The following is a 20,601-nucleotide window of genomic DNA, read 5'->3' as shown; positions in this document are numbered from 1 at the left end:
TTGGACGTAAACGCTGAAGCTCTGCATCAAAATAGTGAAGCAGTATAACAGGGGACAGGCGAATTTGTTGAATAAACTTGTTATTTTTGTTCTGTTTTTGCCTTTCGCTTCATAATATTAAGGTTAAACACTATAGTCACGTGGACTATTTTAATCAATGTCTTTAATACCTTTCTGGACCTCATAAGGTGCAATGTCATTGCTGCCTATGTGTGGATCAGATACCCTTGGATTTCATCAAAAATATCTTAATTTGTATTCCGAAGACAAACAAAGGTCTTACGGGTTTGGGACAACATGAGGTTGAGTACTTAATGACAGAAATTTCATTTTTGGATGAACTAACCATTTAACAGCAGTCATCAGTCACAAGTAATAACCTATTAGTAGTGAAATACCAATCTGGGTTATCTGGTTTGAAAACAAAATATATCAGTGACAGTACAACCTTCAGTACCTTTAGTCAGATTCATTGTTATCCAAGAAGAAACTGCAAAATGAACTATTTTAGAAATGCTGACTACACACACACAAACAGGTTAGGTACACCAATGCACATGCTGTCAGATCAATAGAGTGATTTTAACACAGCGTGAAGATCACAGGCCGTGGGCCAGGCAATCTGCCAGTTTTCCAGGAACCAAAAGCACTTTTGCTATCGATAAGTTACATTTAGCATATCGCTTTTACCGTAGTTCACTGAATGTTCCAATGTCAGCTTTAAAGTTAAGGGACACATTTGGATTAAAAATGACCAAAGACAAAATCTGACTACATTTTTTAACAAAATGTTTTAAATTTTAACATAATGAATGTGAACTGATGATAAAAGGATGTTAAAAACACTTTTTAAAAGCTTCAGTTTTTACATTACCACATTTAAAATGCCTTGCAGTAACAAATTTAAAATCAAACTGAAAAGCAAATGGTGTTGTAATGCAATGCCGAATGTGCTTAGTATAGTCAGTATTTTCTGTAGCTTTGTACTCAAAATACAGCGAACCTCTTATCCAATGGTGAACTGAGTTTTGTTTGGGTCAGAGAATAGTCTGTTGGAAGGAATCTGGCAGAGTCTGAACTGACTTTTCTAGCCCGCTGATCCGGTCCAAGTGTAATTAAATAAGCCTTGCTAGTGTCATCCCACGCAATTAAACGTGAACTGGGATTTAAAGAGTTTTTAGACTATAACACAGACACATTACACAAAAATCTGCCTACTATACCAATATTTCTCAGCATTTTAACAGAGTGAAAACATCTGACCAGAAGTATCAGCCATCAAAGCATGTCTGCGAAATCTTTGGTTACTCATATATGCTTAAAGGGTTAGTTCACCCAAAAATGAAAATTCTGTCATTTATTACGTACCCTCATGCCGTTCCACACCTGTAAAACCTTCGTTAATCTTCAGAACACAAATTAAGATATTTTAGTTGAAATCCGATGGCTCCGTGAGGCCTTCATAGGGAGCAATGACATTTCCTCTCTCAAGATCCATAAAGGTACTAAAAACATATTTAAATCGATTCATGTGAGTACAGTGGTTCAATGTTAATATTATAAAGTGACGAGAATATTTTTGGTGCTGCTTCATGAAGCAACGGAGCATAATGAATCAGTATATCGAATCATGATTCAGATCGCGTGTCGGACTGCCAACGGCTGAAATCACGTGACTTTGGCGCTCCGAACAGCAGATTCGATACACTGATTCAGTGTGGAACGGTATGAGGGTAAGTAAGGGTTTTTGGGTGAACTAACCCTTTAATGGCAATGGGTGGGAACACATCTATATATCTTAACACAAGAAATGAGCCCGTTTAGATGTGTATAATTTGAAATGATAATATGTATATGTGAGTCATATACTGGTTCATTAGCAAAAAATGAATGTGGGTGGACAGTTCAGAGAGAAAACGGCCCACTAATCTTTAGCGCCCAAACTGCACGTTATGCAATATCTCTTAGTGCCATAGTGCCACACAGGAGTAACCAAGGAAACAGAGCTGTGGTTGGAGTAGAGCTGACACACTCTGAGGTTTGAGCTGAGGATATTAGGGCTTTAGAGCAAGATTGTCTGGGTTTGTGTGTGTACAATCAGCAGGAGCTGATAAGCAATCCTACTCAGAGACAGGTAACACTTAGACTAATGTGGGCTTGCCAGGTCACACTCTGCATGAAACATATATTGCTAAACATCCCCTATAAGAAAGCCACAAGCTCACATAACATTTTTTCCCCCCTATAATTTTAACTATTTGATGAAGTTCTTCAATAAAAAAAACTACACTGGTGTTCAGTGTCTACACAAATGCAGATTTATCATCTCAGAATACTCATTAACACAAACCAATCAGCTCAGGGTAGACTTCAGCAACAGGAAAATTAAAATTTACAATTGAAACTGTAAAATAGCAAAATAATTTACTTTACAGTAGTATTGCTTCAAATATGTACACACCAATTTTGAAGTAACTGTAAACATTTATTTTTAATACATAAAAAAGCAACACATTATATTTTTCAGCACGTCAAAAATACACGTGTCAACTTAATACATCCGCTGTATACATGGTGTAACTGCATTGTTGTTTGATGAAACAAAACTCCTCTAAGGAACTGAAACTGACAGATTCGGTCACAAGGAAAAAAAATAAGGGCAATGACATGCAAAAACTCTCTGCACCTTCTCTTTTTTTTCCTTGAGGTATAGGACTAATATCTTATTATTTATTACAGCTAGCACTCTTAACTTCACTGGTTAAGGCAACATAGGTAAGGTAAAAATGTCCTAAGGGGAACTCACTTTCATTGGTTGTCTCTGCATTGTGCAAATAATTAAATAAATAAAATAGTTCATGCTTATATATATATATATATATATATATATATATATATATATACAGTACAGTCCAAAAGTTTGGAACCACTAAGATTTTTAATGTTTTTAAAAGAAGTTTCGTCTGCTCACCAAGGTTACATTTATTTAATTAAAAATACAGTAAAAAACAGTAATATTGTGAAATATTATTACAATTTAAAATAACTGTGTACTATTTAAATATATTTGACAAAGTAATTTATTCCTGTGATGCAAAGCTGAATTTTCAGCATTGTTACTCCAGTCTTCAGTGTCACATGATCCTTCAGAAATCATTCTAATATGCTGATTTGCTGCTCAATAAACATTTATGATTATTTTCAATGTTGAAAACAGTTGTGTACTTTTTTTTCAGGATTCCTTGATGAATAGAAAGTTCAAAAGAACAGCATTTATCTGAAATACAAAGCTTCTGTAGCATTATACACTACCGTTCAAAAGTTTGGGGTTAGTAAGAATTTTTATTTTTATTTTTTTGAAAAGAAATTAAAGAAATGAATACTTTTATTCAGAAAGGATGCATTAAATCAATCAAAAGTGGCAGTAAAGACATTTATAATGTTGCAAAAGATTAGATTTCAGATAAACACTGTTCTTTTGAACTTTCTATTCATCAAATAATCCTGAAAAAAAATATTGTACACAAATATTTTGTACAATTGTACACATTAAATGTTTCTTGAGCAGCAGATCAGCATATTAGAATGATTTCTGAAGGATCATGTGACACTGAAGACTGGAGTAATGATGCTGAAAATTCAGCTTTGCCATCACAGGAATAAATTACTTTGTGAAATATATTCAAATAGAAAAGTTATTTTAAATTGTAATAATATTTCACAATATTACAGTTTTTTACTGTATTTTTAATTAAATAAATGTAGCCTTGGTGAGCAGACAAAACTTCTTTTAAAAACATTAAAAATCTTAGTGGTTCCAAACTTTTGGACTGTACTGTATATGGAAAATAGTTAGATTTTTTGTTTTATATATAGTTTTGGAAAATAGCATTCTTATATTATATATACATTATATATATAAAACTGTAAACAAAGCATGACCTATTTTCCAAATCTCCAAAAGTTTAGGCTAATAGGATTGTAAAGAAATGAATTCTTTTATTCAGTCAAGGCACACTGAATTTGCTACAAAATATTTTATTATTTCAAATAAATGCTGTTCAATAAAGAATGCTGAAAATATTGTGTAAACATGGTTTACACAAAAATATTATGCAGCACAATTGTTTTCAACAAATTCAAAATAGTAAGAAATGTTTCTTGAGCATCAAATCAGGATCATGTGACACTGAAGACTGGAGTAATGATGCTGAAAATTCAGCTTTTTTTTTACTTTAAATTTTTTAACTGTTTTTACTGTATTTTTCATCAAATAAATGCAGCCTTGGTGAGCAGAAGAGACTTATTTTAAAAACATTAAAAACATTCTTACTAGGGGTGTAACGATACGCTCAGGTCACGATACGATACGTATCTCGATACGGAGTTCACGATACGATACGTATCACGATATTTTGAACAAAATGAAACTGAAATTCAAACAAGATTTATTAAAAAAACATGAACAAATTTCAATAATTTTCCTTGTTGTACATACAAGATCACATTTCAATAAAATAAATAAATATAAAATTTTAATAAAAACCTTCTGTATTCAAATTAACAGCTGAATAGGGCTGTCTGTCACTGAAAAAAAATGTTAAATTTAACATGAACTTAGAATTATGAATAGGGGCCGTTCACATATCGCGTCTAAAAACGCGTGGAAGGCGCGGCCGCACCGCTTCTCCTTCTTTCCAAAGCGCTTGCGCTCCCGTGGCGTCGGTCGTTGCTATGCAACCATGAACTGAGCTCTCCAAGAGGATCAGGATGTTTCTGCAAAGGATAAATGATTTCTAGCCCTTGCATTAGTTTTACTACGAGATATATTGATGGAGATAAGATATAAAAACCACCATGTACAGCTATGATCAGCTGTTCGGCTGAGCTTTTGATGTTTTGTTACGGAAAGGCCATAGCTGATCGGTTGATTCTTGTCACACGACCTGCGGTGCGCTTGCGGCATTCTGAGAAGTTGAGAATTGCATGCGCGTCGCGACCGCGTTGATCCCATTATGAGCGCGCTTGCCGCGCGGCTACATTTGAAAATAATAACTGACTTGCACGCGGAAAAGACGCAATATGTGAACGGCCCCACAGAACTTCTTAAAGCAAAGCATCGCAAGCGTCTTTTGCTTTTCTGTGAGCACAGCTGTTCCTGTGCACTGCGGTGAAAGAAAGCCACGACTTTTCTCACGCGACCATGCAAGAGACTGACATGAGAAACGTTTAAACCTGCTTGCAAGATTCAATGTGTGCCTGAAACACTTACTGAACTAGAGAGCTGATTGAGACACACCATCTACGATAAATCGTTACACCCCTAATACTTATAGTAATTTAAAAATGTGGTAGCATTGGATCTGGACAGGAAGGATAACTCTGGGAGTTGGAAGGGGTGTGTCGCGATTCTGCCTTCTCACATCGCGATACAGGTTCGTGGACCTGCGTATCGCGATTTCGGTTTCATATCGCATATCGTTACAGCCCTAATTCTTACCAACCCCAAACTTTTTAATGCTAATTAAAATTTTGTGACCCATTTGAAAGGCTGGGTCACTCGTTTTTATTTTAAAAAAATAACACTAGTTCTGGTGATATCTGTGATGTAATAGGGACATTTTATCCTTGGCATTCCAAAAAAAGAAAAAAAATCTCTTTGATTTGTCCAGAAAGGCATTTGACATGTCAATGGAATGTAATTTTGTCCTTTCAAGTGGATTTAAAGTCACAAAGAACACATTGTGCGAAGAGGCACCGGTGGCAAATGTGTATGACTAGGTCTGAAGTAGCCATTACTGCTCTTGAGTGCTCAAAATCCAGCTATAACACAAGCTCACATTTGTAATTCAATCAAAACGGTGTAACCAATCAGAATATCAGCATTGTCCGATTAATTGGACTTCTCCCATGAGCATGAAGGACTGTCTCACATTCAACCAATCAGACCTCATTTAAGAAAGCGTTGCTAATGGAGGAAGTCCCACAGATGACCGAGCCCTAAATGATAGCTACGCCTGGAAAGATCTGGATAAATGGGTGGTTCCCATAGCAACCCAGGGGAGGAGACCTGAAGTCTGCTGCGGGCCTTATCTTCCAAATGCCCTGATGTAGACAGAAACTGACATTCACCTGGTTTCGACAAGCACTGCTTACTGTCAAAACATAAGCATTGAAAGCACATTCAGCAGCTTTAGTATTGACATCTTAACAGTAACTGAGGATATAGTAACTCAACCCCCTCCATAAAAGAACAATTATAAAGAAAACAAGAAAGCTTTTAGGAATGTGATTAGCCAGCATTAACTGTTCTGGACTCACTTCAAGCAGCAATATGAAAGAATTGTGACAATGCATCTCTTGCCATTTTAAATAGGGTCAAATACTTGGTCTAAGCAAAAACAAAGGATAAAAAATATGCTAAAAGGTGAGTAAAATGATCAACAAGGCAATGACAATGGCTTACAAGATATGCAGAAAAGCACTTGATATCCAGCACAGGGAGTCTGAATTCCTTCCACGACATCACTTCAGCAGTAGCTTAGCAACAGCATTAACAGTGCTGGTGCTCAGAGATCTGTGAGAAAAATTCATAACATGTTCACACAAATTTACTGCTGAATATTAACAAATGTGCCTGAGGAAAGGCTGTTTCACAGCTCTTGGTCAAGCCACCTTTAAACTTCCAAGATACAGCCAATCAGTCGCAGTATTTTGCTATTAAGAATCATGATTCAGGAGGAGGATTCCCATTATTCATATTCATATGCTAACACTTAACATTAAATAGCCCCATCATGGCTGATGCGCACAATCATTATGGTGACTGCAGCATAAAACCAAGCACTGAACAAAAAAGTATTGGCTCTGCAAATAAAGTTGATTAATGGACTATGATCCACTGTAGCAACACATCCTGGACTCTGCAAGAGGTCTCTTGTGTGTATGACAACACCGTGAGGTATTAACTCTAGTGTGAGGTATTAACTCTAGTAACCGGCTGTGATAAAACAGCATTTGTACCCATACAAGATGACTCTAGCAGGTGGTGAGAGAATATAAGAAAGGCATGATGAATGGTTTCAAAGTGTAAATAGCACCACGTCATTGCTTATTATGAAATAAGAACTGTTAAATTAGTTAAACAATAGAATATTGTGGATAGTACAAAGCATTCATGTCTCAAAGAAATACAATTCAAATGTCATTAAGCCGAATATTATAATCTCACAGTCCAGTCAAGTCAGCTGTCGAAGGAGTGGCACAAAAAGTAACCAGGTTACTATGTACAGTACACACATATTTTATCGTGTATAAACACACACAGGCCACGAGCTGCAGGATGCATTAAATCTCCCTGCACCCAAGCTCATGGCATTCTCCAGTTGACCAGGGTTTCTGTTAATCACAGGAAACAAGAACAGAACTGACATAATCAAGGAACACTACTTGGAGAAAGCCAACTGTCAGCATTGTCATTCACCTCAGTGGTAGTTCCTCAGCTGGCACAGGAACTAAATTTGAATTCTGACATCTTTACTCATGGGTGTCAGCTCTGGACAATGTTTTAGAGTCAATCACCTGAGCTGTAAATGCTATGGGACTATTCACTCTGAAGCCACAGGAAAATGATGGCTGACAACACTGACTGACTGGCTGATAGTACTGCAAAAGTCTGCACAGTCTGTAACGCTTTACTATTGACTATGCATAATTTCACAGCACAAGATAAATTATCGGTCATGTGTAAAACATCTAGGTCTGGTTAGTCTACATCTAGTAGTAGGCCTTAATTAAATTATGGTATTTAAGTAGCTTTTATAAACACGCCTAAGAAAAAAACAATACTGCATCTTGAGACAAAACAATGGCACTGACATATTTTAAGAAATATCAGTGCAAGTTGCTATCAGTTAAAACAGCTCAATAATGCATTTTAGCCTGGGACTGTGGAACCAGGGTCTACTGTAATATAAGGTAGGATCACAATTATAGCTGATACCATTGATCCAATAACTGATAAATGGCTGATTTTAAAATTCTTTAACATTTTGTTTAGAATCAGTGGTTCAGAGCTTGTATCAAACTACCAAAGTCATGCCTCCCAGTGGTGAATCATTGAAATTTTGAAACACTTATGACGTAACGAAGCCTCGTTTACTGAAATCATGTGAGTTTGGCAGTTTGATATGCTCCGAACCACTGATTCAAAACAAAAGATTCGTAAAGCTTCAAAGCTTCATGAAGCAGTGTTTTGAAATCGCCCAACATTAGATATTGTTGAATAAAGTCGTTATTTTGTTTTTTTGCCGCACAAAATGTATTCTCATCACTTCATAACATTAAAGGTGCCCTAGAATCAAAAATTGAATTTACCTCGGCATAGTTGAATAACAAGAGTTCAGTACATGGAAAAGACATACGTTGAGTTTCAAACTCCACTGTTTCCTCCTCCTTATGTAAATCTCATTTGTTTAAAAGACCTCCGAAAAACAGGCGAATCTCAACATAACACCGACCGTTGCGTAACAGTCGGGATCATTAATATGTACGCCCCCAATATTTGCATATGCCAGCTCATGTTAAAGGCATTACACAAGGGCAGCCAGTATTAACGTCTGGATCTGTGCACAGCTGAATCATCAGACTAGGTAAGCAAGCAAGGACAATAGTGAAAAATGGCAGATGGAGCAATAAAAACTGACATGATCCATGATTACATGATATTTTTAGTGATATTTGTAAATTGCCTTTCTAAATGTTTCGTTAGCATGTTGCTAATGTACTGTTAAATGTGGTTAAAGTTAGCATCGTTTATTACTGTATTCGTGGAGACAAGAGCCGTCGCTATTTTCATTTTTAAACACTTGCAGTCTGTATAACTCATAAACAACTTCATTCTTTATAAATCTCTCCAACAGTGTGTAATGTTAGCTTTAGCCACGCAGCATAGCCTCAAACTCATTCAGAATCGAATGTAAACATCAAAATAAATACTATACTCACATGATCCGAAGCATGCATGCAGCATGCATGACGAACATCTTGTAAAGATCCATTTGAGGGTTATATTAGCTGTGTGAACTTTGTCTATGCACTGTATAACTGCACTTATAGTCAAGAGCTCGGGAGGGTAGGGAGCGAGAGATTTAAAGGGGCCGCAGCATGAATCGGCGCATAGTTAATGATGCCCCAAAATAGGCAGTTAAAAAAATTTATTTAAAAAAATCTATGGGGTATTTTGAGCTGAAACTTCACAGACACATTCAGGGGACACCTTAGACTTATATTACATCTTGTGAAAGAACGTTCTACGGCACCTTTAAGGTTGAACCACTGTAGTCACATGAACTGGTTTAAATATATCTTTAGTACCTTTTTTGGCATCTGAAAGTGTTAATTATCTTGCTGGCAATGCAGGCTTCACTGAGCCATCGGATTTTGTAAAAAATATATTAATTTGTGTTCCTAAGATGAACGAAGGACTTACCAGTGTGGAACGACATGAGGGTGAGTGATTAATGACAGAAATTTCATTTTTGGGTGAACTAACCCTTTAAACATTTCTAATATCAGCCTATAAGCATATTGGTACCAATATATTATCCCTTATGAAACACTTTTTTGTAAGCAACATACAAATTGCATTTCAGCAGAATACAGGGCTACTTTTTGAATGGCCATAAACTGAGAAAGATGCTTGATGCCCACAGAATGCAGAACTGGACCATGCTAACTAGCCAAATCTATTGCACATCAAAAGCAGAAAGAAAAAAAACATTAAAAAAACTGCCATGCTTTTGTCGATGACTAACAATGTTTCTTTATTGGCACTGATTAACATGCTGTGGTCAGATGTGACCATTTTAACCTTTGTACTATCCAGGAAGCCCAGTTAAGATGGTTAGTTTGGGATGCTTGGGGGGGACATATTTTGTATCCTCAAAAGCTGCATTCACCATGCCAAACAGAAAATGACAGACAGAGAAAAAAACCTCTAACTTTCACTCATGTCTTACACATGCTTCACTGGTCAAGGCTAATACTTCACAGCAGGATTGTCTTACAGTGTACCATGACCCTCCCGGCACGCTCGCTCACAAATGCTCTTGATCTCATACACATTCTCACACTCTCACCCCCACAGATCTCATTAGGCTTCACAAGAGACACCCAAACTTCACCCACTGAACACACAGAGACAGACGAGTAGCTACGTTTCACACTAGTGCACTCTGAATGACGCTATGTGTGCATAGCCACTCATACCAGCAGATATCTTCACCATGATACTAGAGGGCTATTACATCCAGGAAGGGAAATTAACACATACTGGACCTATAAGATGTTTTGGATTGGTATATATATTTATTTTTTAGTTATTTGGTTGTATGCCACATCAGTAGTTTCATGGCGAAAGCTAGGTAAAGTATGAATATAAAAATAAGTAAATGAATAAATAATAATAATAAAAAATATTTAAAATTCATTGAGAAGAATGGTAGATATAATCAGGCATGCATTAACCACTATGGTTGGTTGGGTAAAAAAAGTTAATCTCCCACTCTCCAAACCTCACACCAGCACCCTCTGACACATTTCACTGGGGTGCAAATATAGGTCAACAACAAACAACTTGCATATTCTGCATATCATTACGGGGGAGTGGGGAAATTGTTAAAGTGGCCCTCCTCAAAACTGCTTGGGATCTCAGCTTTTTGGAGGAATCTCATTAGAATCACAGTCTGGGTAATAAGTTCTCTGGAGCACACTCTTCAAAACTACACAGTCAGAAGCACTTCCTCTTGAAGCGATAGCGAGATCCAGCAAAAATCTACTCCTCCCCTTTCACACACACAGCCAGAGCAAACAGACACAAAGGGGAACCAATTAGTGGCAGGACAGACAGAGTGCAGCCAAGCTTATAGTCGGTCTTAGAGACTTAATGTGATAGAGGAACGCATATATCATTACTGAGTGAACTGTAAAATGAGAGGAGCTCCTTATTGGTTGGGAATTCATCTTCACTTTTAGCATTAGCATTAAAGCTGATGCTTATCTTCTGAGAGTGGGCTAGAAAAGATCCATACTGCATGAAACAGACAGACAGACAGACTCCCATTCAAAAGTTGTTCAGTGATGTTTAATGTACTTTGAATAAGGTAAAGCACTTGGAATCTGGCTTTAAGTGAGAGTGGAACTTTAAGGCCCACTGAAGTGCCTTGGAATGTGCAGCATTATTCAATGTGTTGACGTAATTTCCACTCAAACAGGAAGACAGGGCATATCGAACATCTTCTCCCGTTTTTTAAAATAGCCAATAGCATTTCGTTTATATCGCAGCTCGGCCAAGGCTGTTGAGCTCTGTAAAGCCTCAGTTTCCTTCTAATCTCTAACTGTTTCTCCTCCTAATCTCTTCCATCGATTTAAAATATAGCATTCTGTGAAGAATTCAAATGGATCCGTTTTGTGAACAAAATCATGGATCCATATTGGCAGAAGTGGGAGACTAAGTTTTGAATGCTTTTATCTTATAAATATGAATTTTGTCATTGTTTTGGAGCACACTAGCTTATAGATAACAGTAAGGCTATCATATGTACTAAAAAAAAAAATTTGATTTCATGGCGACTTTAAGCGTTTGGGGTTGGGCTAAGGGTGGGATCCAATGAAACGTTGGGGCAGTATTATTTTAGTGTTGTTTATATGCTTTTATATGTTTTATTCATCATTTCGATTAGCTTTTATATTTTCAGTTTTACTTTTTATCTTAATTTTCAGTAATTTTGTTTAAGCGCTTCTGTATTTTTTTTTAAATGTTTCTATTTAGTTTTCATTTTTATTTCAGTTTTAGTTTAGTTTCCTTTTATTTATACTTAATAATTGTAGTGCTTCAACTTACTTTGATTCTGTCTTTTAGTTAGAATCTAATATTTATATTTTATTTCAGCTTTGTTTCAATTAACAAAAATGTTTTTATTAGTTTTAGTTAACGATAATAAATTTGCAATATTACATTCATTGTCGCTGTTGGTGCAAAAAATTACACACTTCACCTTTGAGTTGTGGCAGTTCATAGTATTAATCCATGAAAAGCAGTGCCAGCCGAACCCCCCGCTTCAAATTTAGTCAACAGACCACTGCTCCTCCTACTCTGAGGAGGACCACCCGGAGCAGTTCCCATCAGAATAAAGAAACCTCCTCACTTAAGAGCTTCCATGGGCTGAAGCCTCATAAGCCCCATAAAGAGAGTCTGTGTGTTTAACCTTAAAGCCCGAGTAACACGCAAGCACCGAGAAACGCCTCAATGATGGGGGGTATGCTTGACCATTCTGATGAGGCATCAAAGCTAAGCGCTGAACATGGTGGTGAGGAGGGTAAAGAAATTAATGGCTGTTTTGGGAACAATTGAATGGTGTTCTTGGTCCTGAATTGGAGGTTTTGTTAGTGAAGGAGGGAAGGGGGCATTTTTGTTATGCAGGATGAAATTGGGAACTTAAAATGTGCCAGTGGGCTTCAATGATTGGTGGTCCCATTGTTTTATTTCAGACTCTTTTGTACACAGAGTCATAGATACCTTCAACAAGCTGCAATCAATTCATCCAATAGTGGGATTAGTAGCTCTATGGCATAACCCTAACTAATCACTAGTCATGAAGCTGTCATGGTGAAACCATAATATTCAAATGTTTTGTCTTCAATACTATTCAAATAATTTTGAATATGTAAAATGACGCATCCAACATACGATTAAAGACTCAAGGACAGCATAAAATACACAATACTCATCATAAACAGAAACATGACAATTCATTCAAGTTGGTGCTTTCAATCAAACATTTAAATTACAAAGATTACCAATAAATAAGAGGAAGGTTCATGCATATTTAAATAGTTAAAACACGTAACTGTCAATTAAAAGCTGTCCAGACTTAAACATGAAATCAATACTCATGAATATGCAAATTAACTAACAGCATTTTACAAATAACCAAACTCAGATGCAATTCTAGTGAGAAACACAATCCCTAAGTGCTTTATACTGCTTTCTTACTTCTCTATTACAAAATCAGTTTAATTCAGTAATAACTGGAGTAAGCTAGTCAGCTTTGAAGTCATTGAGTCAATTATGTAATAAGAACGACCAACAGATGCTGTCATCCCTCAGGAGCCAATGACAAGAACATCGTCAACATTCGATTCAAAGTCCCCTCAGTACGTTTATGCATTATGTAACAGATTTCAGCAAGCGTGAGCAATGCATCGGCATCCTATAGGCTGTTACGTAAGCACTAACACATAAAATATTTCTCTTAAATACAAAACAGCCCGATTTCCCACAACCCACACAAGGAGCAGACTCATCCCTATGTGCGTGGTGATTTATCGCCCACACAGTGAAGTCAATGGGAATCCAAGAAACTGCATTCTCATGAAAACCAGTTCAAAAGAACATCCATCTCCTGACCACCAATGCTGAAATATTACACATAGTATTACACAAACACCACATTTTGAGGATGTAAAATCTCTTTGGACACTGCAACGTTCATGACTTCTCAAGGCATCTTTTTTAAAAACATAAATTCAACATATAATAAATAATAGTAAATCTAAAATCTAAAAATATACAATCTACTCTACTTCCCCACAATGCTGCCAATCTACAGCTTTAAAAATGTTTTCTTTTAATTCAACTAAGAGGTCACGCCATGACGTATCGATTTTCTATTTGTCACATTTCAGTGATACGAATTCGCATGTTAGTCAGAGTCCACCAAATATTGAAATGTGAAGCTTCTTTACATGAGCTCCCATTTCCAATCTCCAGCATTCACATGCATGTGAATAGATCGAAAAGTGTAGTGTGACCATCCCCTAATAAGAACTAAGTAGAGATACCCTGCAAAATGGAATCAATTGCTGACTGGATGTCCTCAACAGCCAAATTATTAAGTAAAAATGCAATTGTCATTGAGTCGCAGCATAGCAGACTAACCCAATTTATCTTGATCAACCTCTCAAGTTAAGGGTCCCAGAAGAGAAATCTACACATTGGGTCTTCACAGCCATCTGAACCCCATTAATCAATAAATGCCACTGGAGATCATTACAACCAGGAATGTACGAACATCTGTCTAGAGCGACAACCAGTGATTTCCTGGCTCCAGGGGGGTTTGATATACCCAGTAACGAGTTGAGACCACCCTGGCAACAACCCTACCCTTTCTTACAGGGTGTCCAGTAATGTGGAGGTACCATGGTACAGTAATCGTGACACTTAAGATATATACCATGGTACTAAATGGTACTAACATGGCAGCTCAAGCTACTTCAAAGAATACAATGGTATTATCATTTCCTAAAAACCAAGGGTAATACCATGGTACTTTTAGGTACTTTTTTAGTAGTACAGCCCACCCCGAAAGACCTATGCACCAACTTAAAGGTGTCTTGTGTATGCTGACTGAACAACTGTAGATGGTGTATCCGATGGTTCATTGTTTAAAAAAAAAAAAAGGTTCTTTCTTGGAATATGTGGTTCCATGAAGATCCTTTAACATCCTTAGAACTTTCTACTATACAAAATATTCTTTTTTGTGAAAAAGGTTATTCAGATTATTAGAATGTTATTCACACTAAGAAAAAAAGGTCCAACCGGAACTCCTTTGATAAAGGAACCTGCGAAAACCCTCTTTTGGAACCTTTATTTTTAACAGTTTTCATGAAGTTAATTAGAAACTGACGTTTCATAAATATAAGCACATAATTCATCCAATACAACCAACTGCACGGAATAAATTTCACCTAACGCCCCAAAATCATCACGTACCTCCCGAGTTCGTCTCCAATCTCGTAATAATCCTCCACATTCTCCTGGTTGAACACGGTCATGGTGTTCCTGGGCGCTTCCAGCTCTCCGGGATTCCCAAATCAGCAGCCCATCTCTGTCAACCTAATGACAGTTTGCGGCGAACCCCTCTCATATTCGCTCTGAGGAGAGAGAGAGACGCGTGAGAGAAACGCGCGTTGTGCGTAAAACCGCTCAGTGTCTTCTCGACTCGTATAAAAACCTCTTCTGAGCCACCGACTACACTCACCGCATGTCAGCTACTGTTTGTGTGCGTTCAGACTGCTTTAACCGGTGGGTGGAAACTAGTAAACCTCATACGGGAGAAGGTAACCGTGGTTTTGTTAAGGCGTCTACGGCGATTGGCGTTGCCAAGTGAACAGCGCAGCTTGATATGTGTGTGTGAGGACCTGCTCGTGATCATACGTAACCCAGTGTTCACTCACCACGGCAAGAAAACAGACAATATATCCAAATAACATTGTGTAGGCGGTTGACACACCATATAAAATGAAATGTTTCGTTAAAACTACGCCCCCCTTTTAGGTTTCATGTCGTTAGAGAAACCTGGCGTATTCCTTACTCACACGGTCTAAGAGTATAGCATGCTCCTACCGGTAACATGCTTATTACTTCAATAAAAGCGAATAAAAGTAGCTTACCTTTATATTTCCATCGTTGTCAATCCCCAGGCAGCAGGTACGATCCACTGTGAAGCGATAAAACAGCATACCCTTCACGAGAGACATGGAAGTGTTTTGTTGCAGGAAATGGGAGGATTGTAACAATGTAGATGGTGCGGGGCTCTCTGTAAAAAGATCGCCTGCAGTCCACCTGAGGGGGCGCTGTGGAGAAATGCTCATTATAATCAAAATTATAGTCTAGACATTTTGATCAATATTCTTCAGATGTGTTCAAATGTAACTGAGACCCTATCTATCTATCTATCTATCTATCTATCTATCTATCTATCTATCTATCTATCTATCTATCTATCTATCTATCTATCTATCTATCTATCTATCTATCTATCTATCTATCTATCTATCTATCTATCTATCTATCTATCTATCTATCTATCTATCTATCGGTCTGTCCAGCCTCCATTGCACATGCCCAAAAATTGTGCTGTGTCTGATCTCTGTTTGACATTATGCTTTATGTATTTGTAGTTTATGTATGTGGTGGGCTGCAATAAAAAAAAAGTGTCTAACAACCAAAGTATTTGCCACAGAACACCTCTGATAAATCAAATATAAACCAACCAAAGGATTTTCATTAAACAGTGTAAATCTTAACGTTTTTCCAGGTAGCCCAATTATAGGCATTTATATGAAACAATGTTTATTTTGCTTGATGATTCTCCCTATTCTGCAGCATTTCTTCAATAATCAATGCTATGTCTCACAAGAAAAAAATACATTTATTAAAAGTTCTGTAATTCTAATATTTTTATTTAAAGCACTTTGTAGATCGTCTGAGAGCAGTAGACTCTGAGAGCAGTTTGACTATGATACACTTGCACCATCTACTGGTACAGATATACATTGCGGGTGCTGAATCTCGTTGGACAGGTGTTTTTGCTAGACAGAACAGAGTAAAAGTAAAACCAATTGAGTAAGTCTAGTTGGAACACTAATGTGACCCTTTTTCATATACAAAGTTTCTGGTAACGTAGTTCCAAGACAGTGACACATAATTGTGGTAGGCTGTTTGTAATTGTAAGAAGACCATGTGACCTCACTGGTCAACCACGAAACAATAAAACACGTCAAAACTGATATGCATACACTGGTTTTGACTTTTTTTCGTTTAACAGACACTTTGTTTTCAATTCAGTACACAGGCGTGTTTTTCCTCACAGTGTGGTGAAATAAACATGCCCCACAGCTTATTGTTGACAGCAGATCGTTAATGTCAGTCTTTTATAGGCTATGTTTTGACTCGTGTCTGCCTTCAAGAATGTAGGCTAAGTGTTGACTAAGGTGATTATTATCATCCTCGCATTGATGAAATATGTTGGACGGACGGAATGATTGTAGAATGTGTCAGACTTGCACTGCCATGATAATTAACTTTTATGTTGTGCTGTTTATAGTCAGAAGGGTGACAGATAGACCTGATGGTGAATATAGAGCAACTCTCTGTATATTGAACGTCTGCAAAAGCCTATTGGATACATTCAGACAGTCCTGTCAGAGTTTTCATATGAATCCTCCGAATTAAAGCATTTGTTAATTTTAGCGCGCCATCTTGTGTCTAAAATAGTAGTTGTAGCTAGGCTTTGGCCATACATCCAATAAAACGTTTTATAGTTCTGGCTCTGGGATAAGTGCACTCTCATCTGAAATTAACATAGACTAAATCAGAGAAGATTTTCAGGCTTTGGTGACCCATATGGACTCATGATGAGACACCACTGTCCCCCCCCCCCCCCCCCCACTTCTGGTCGTGGGACTTTCTTTTTCGACTCTCTCTCAAACAGTCAAGCTGGGAGTCACTCATGTCCTCAGAGAGAAAGAGAAAGAGAGAGTATGTGTGTGTGTGTGTGTGTGTGTGTGTGTCTTTCTACTTTAATTAACCTGAAGTGACAAGTTCTTTCTCACACCTGCTCAGCCTGCATCTCTATCTCTCTTGTGTTCTCATCTTATAGCCTTTTCTTTAAAATTGGCCATTTTTCACTGCCAAGAATTTGTTAACCCAGTTTACATGAGGACAAATCTTAATCAAATTACTATCAATTTATTACAGTTAGAAAGACAGATAGACCTACATCAGCTTGTTTTTAATGGCCCTGTGTAAAAAATGGCCATACTGAGATGATTATGGAGAATTACTTTGCAAATGGTTTTGAATTAGACGTGTGTTTTGAATGACTTTTCTTTGTGTAATTGTCAGATGCAGATAATTTTTAATGTCATATTTTTTTATAGTGCTGGTACGATACACCTCCCAATCTCTCAATTTGATACTGTCATAATACTTGGGTGCCGATACAATATGTATTATGATTTTTAATAATTGCGATTCGATATTACTACGTTTTGATTGCTTTTTTAACTCTAGTCTAGACCATGGGGAAAATTTGAATGATACTCTTGTACATGATTGTTGGTGCATATTGGCCTCTGCTGAAATAAAAGAGGTAACTTTCCTCCACCTCGTCTATAGGACTATAATAAAGCAATTAAATATGAATTCATATCGATTTTGGAAAAAAATAAAATAAAATCATGATAGTTAACTAAGATTTTCTTCACAGACCTATTTTTTTACATTCCTATATTTCATATTCTAAAATAATATCTTTATATTCTAAAGATTCTAAAGATGCTTATATTCTAAAACTTCCCATTTACTGACTCTAATTTCAGAAAAAAAAAATCTATCTAAAGTAAAAAAGAAAACCACTTATATAGAAAAGCAAAGCATTTATGCAATTGGACAATTGGACTCAAAATCTTATAGTAACTAAAATATAGCCCTTGTGACAACTTTATGTTTATGCGGTTGTCAATGTCAGAACAACATGGTCAAGTGTGGTGATCTCTGGCCACTGGCACTCATAAATCACTAGTGTTTTCACAGCTGTTCACACACATTCACGCGTTCATGAAGGCAAACACAAGGCGACATGTACATGGCCATGAGGAAACAGCCACAAGTGTCTGTACCTGCACATTTTATGTCCCTTAAGCTTATGTCTTTAATCTATGCATCAGAGTTACACAAACAGCCGTCCTGACAGCCAAATGATAGGAGTACACACAGAAACTTTAACTTACAGTCTTTGTTTTCTTGCCACCGTGTTGAAGCCACAGGCGTTTTGAGGCTTTTGTTAAGTGTTCACTCTAAATCTCAACATCTTCACCACCTCGCACAGAGAGAGGAACTGTCTTTAAAGGAGTTATCCAGACCTCACAACAGTAAAAAAATGATAGTAATAATCCATTTCCTCTTACAACCTATTTATTTTGAGAAATAAGTGTAGCTCGTATGAGTGTGAAAAGCAAGTGTCAGCTGTTCTGTTTACTCTTTTGTGATCTGTTTTGCATGCAATAGCAATGACTCAATGAGGGAACAAGTAAACATCTGTTAATAATCATATGACCTCATGCAGAAAGCATGCTAACATAACAAAGGAAAACATTCTAATGTGTTAGATATGTGAATGTGTTTAAAATAAAGAAGTACAAAAAATTAAATTAAGAAAGTGTATTTTTAATGGAAACGCCATTGGTTGTGTAACCTTAGATTCCTTCAGTGTTTCAGATTAGAGCTGTGGGGATGTGCTGAACTCATCCAAACTTTGACTGGGAACACATGTTCAATATGTTGAAGAATTTCATCTCATTTTTGCAGGCTTGATTCATTTCTTTCTTTTGGGAGAGGCCTTTAATAAATAAAGCACTCCAGATTCTCCTTTTAATGTCCAGCGCTTTTCATTTCGCAAACATTTATTTGAAAAAAAAAAAAAAAAAAAGTTTGGGATGCCATCCTTACGCTTAAATTACATTTGAAGTCAAGTCAGCTTTATATCTTTACACAAATACTCAAATGAGCTCACATGATCAACAGGTGCTAAAATGACCCTTTGCTTTCATATGCATTGAACTAAAATGAAATGGAGGAAATGAATTTTTTTATTTGAAAAAATAAGACAAATCTTCAAAGCCTCTTTTCCAGCAGATTGACTCAGATAAAATGCTGGAGATGGAGGTGCCCAGCAGGGATGTGGAAGAATCGGAACACCTCCCCACTTTATTCACCCCTGCTCATATCCCCCATGTGGTGTTCCTGTCACGGGATAATGTGTTCCTCTCACCTCTCTCATGTTCACACACTTTAACAGAGACACAAACATTAGGTGTTATTTGTCCTAAAGAAGAATACTCTACTGTTCAAAAGTGTGGGGTTAGTAAGATTTTTAAAAATGTTTTTGAAAGAAGTCTTTTATGCTTATGAAGGCTACATTTATTTGATCAAAAATACAGTAAAAACAGTAATATTGTGTAATTTATTTTGAAAACTAAAGCTTTTAAACTATGGTTCATAATCTTTTGAACATTAGTAAAGGGGACCTATAATGCCCCTTTTACAAGATGTAATATAAGTCATTGGTGTCCCCAGAATGTTTCAGCTCAAAATACCCCACAGATCATTTATCATAGCTTGTCAAATTTGCCCCTATTTGCTTGGGAGCAAAAACAGGCATTTCTGTATGGAGGACCAGGAGTGCCACATAAAAATAAAACGAAGAATCAATTAATTAATTTAATATTTTAAACATAAAAATGTATATAAATGAATCACTTTTTATATGGGCAAATTAATTAATATACATATTTAAAGTTGTTTATTTAAATACTGTTTTTTAATATAGTTTAATAAAACATTAAAACATTAAATTTTAAAAATCTTTTTTGAATGTATAAATAAATAGACAAATTTAAAACAGGTTATTTAATTCATTTTTTTAAAACGTGCATCAATAAAACAATAAAAAGTTCATTAGTACATCATTTTAAATGTGCATTTAAATCGCCTTTTTAAAAAGAATTTGGCAAATGCTTTTTTCTCTCTATTTACCAATTTGTTTTTCTTTGTCGGTTTGCCAAATGCTTTTCTTTATCCATTTGTCAATCGAGTGGTAAAATGCCATTGGACAGTACACACGTGGGAGCAACCAATCATCTTTCGCCTCAATTTGAAGAGCCAATCCTCTCTCACTAGTAACCTGCACTGTCATT

The 20,601-nt window shown here is 36.6% G+C and overlaps 1 protein-coding gene across 3 annotated transcripts in view; it reads right to left on the bottom strand.

Annotated features, from left to right (window-relative positions):
- dapk1 (death-associated protein kinase 1) overlaps positions 1–18,885 on the bottom strand; it is an 84,881-nt gene extending 65,996 nt beyond the window's left edge. The window contains exons 1-3 of one of the 3 annotated variants that reach the window (XM_048189059.1): positions 18,637–18,885; positions 15,514–15,696; positions 14,834–14,994 (exon numbers count right to left, since the gene is read on the bottom strand). In XM_048189059.1, coding sequence (XP_048045016.1) covers positions 14,834–14,895 — 62 coding nt within the window. In that variant the 5' untranslated portion in view covers positions 14,896–14,994; positions 15,514–15,696; positions 18,637–18,885. Of the gene's footprint in view, positions 1–14,833; positions 14,995–15,101; positions 15,360–15,513; positions 15,697–18,636 lie in introns of those variants that run through there. The other 2 variants (XM_048189057.1, XM_048189058.1) reach the window with 2 other exon arrangements.
- Positions 18,886–20,601: the final 1,716 nt, after the last annotated feature.

Source organism: Megalobrama amblycephala, linkage group LG4 (genome assembly GCF_018812025.1).
Source record: "Megalobrama amblycephala isolate DHTTF-2021 linkage group LG4, ASM1881202v1, whole genome shotgun sequence".
Classification (NCBI taxonomy): Eukaryota; Metazoa; Chordata; class Actinopteri; order Cypriniformes; family Xenocyprididae; genus Megalobrama; species Megalobrama amblycephala.
The sequence above is the reverse complement of the archived record's forward strand: the minus strand, read 5'-3'. Positions and strand labels throughout refer to the sequence as shown.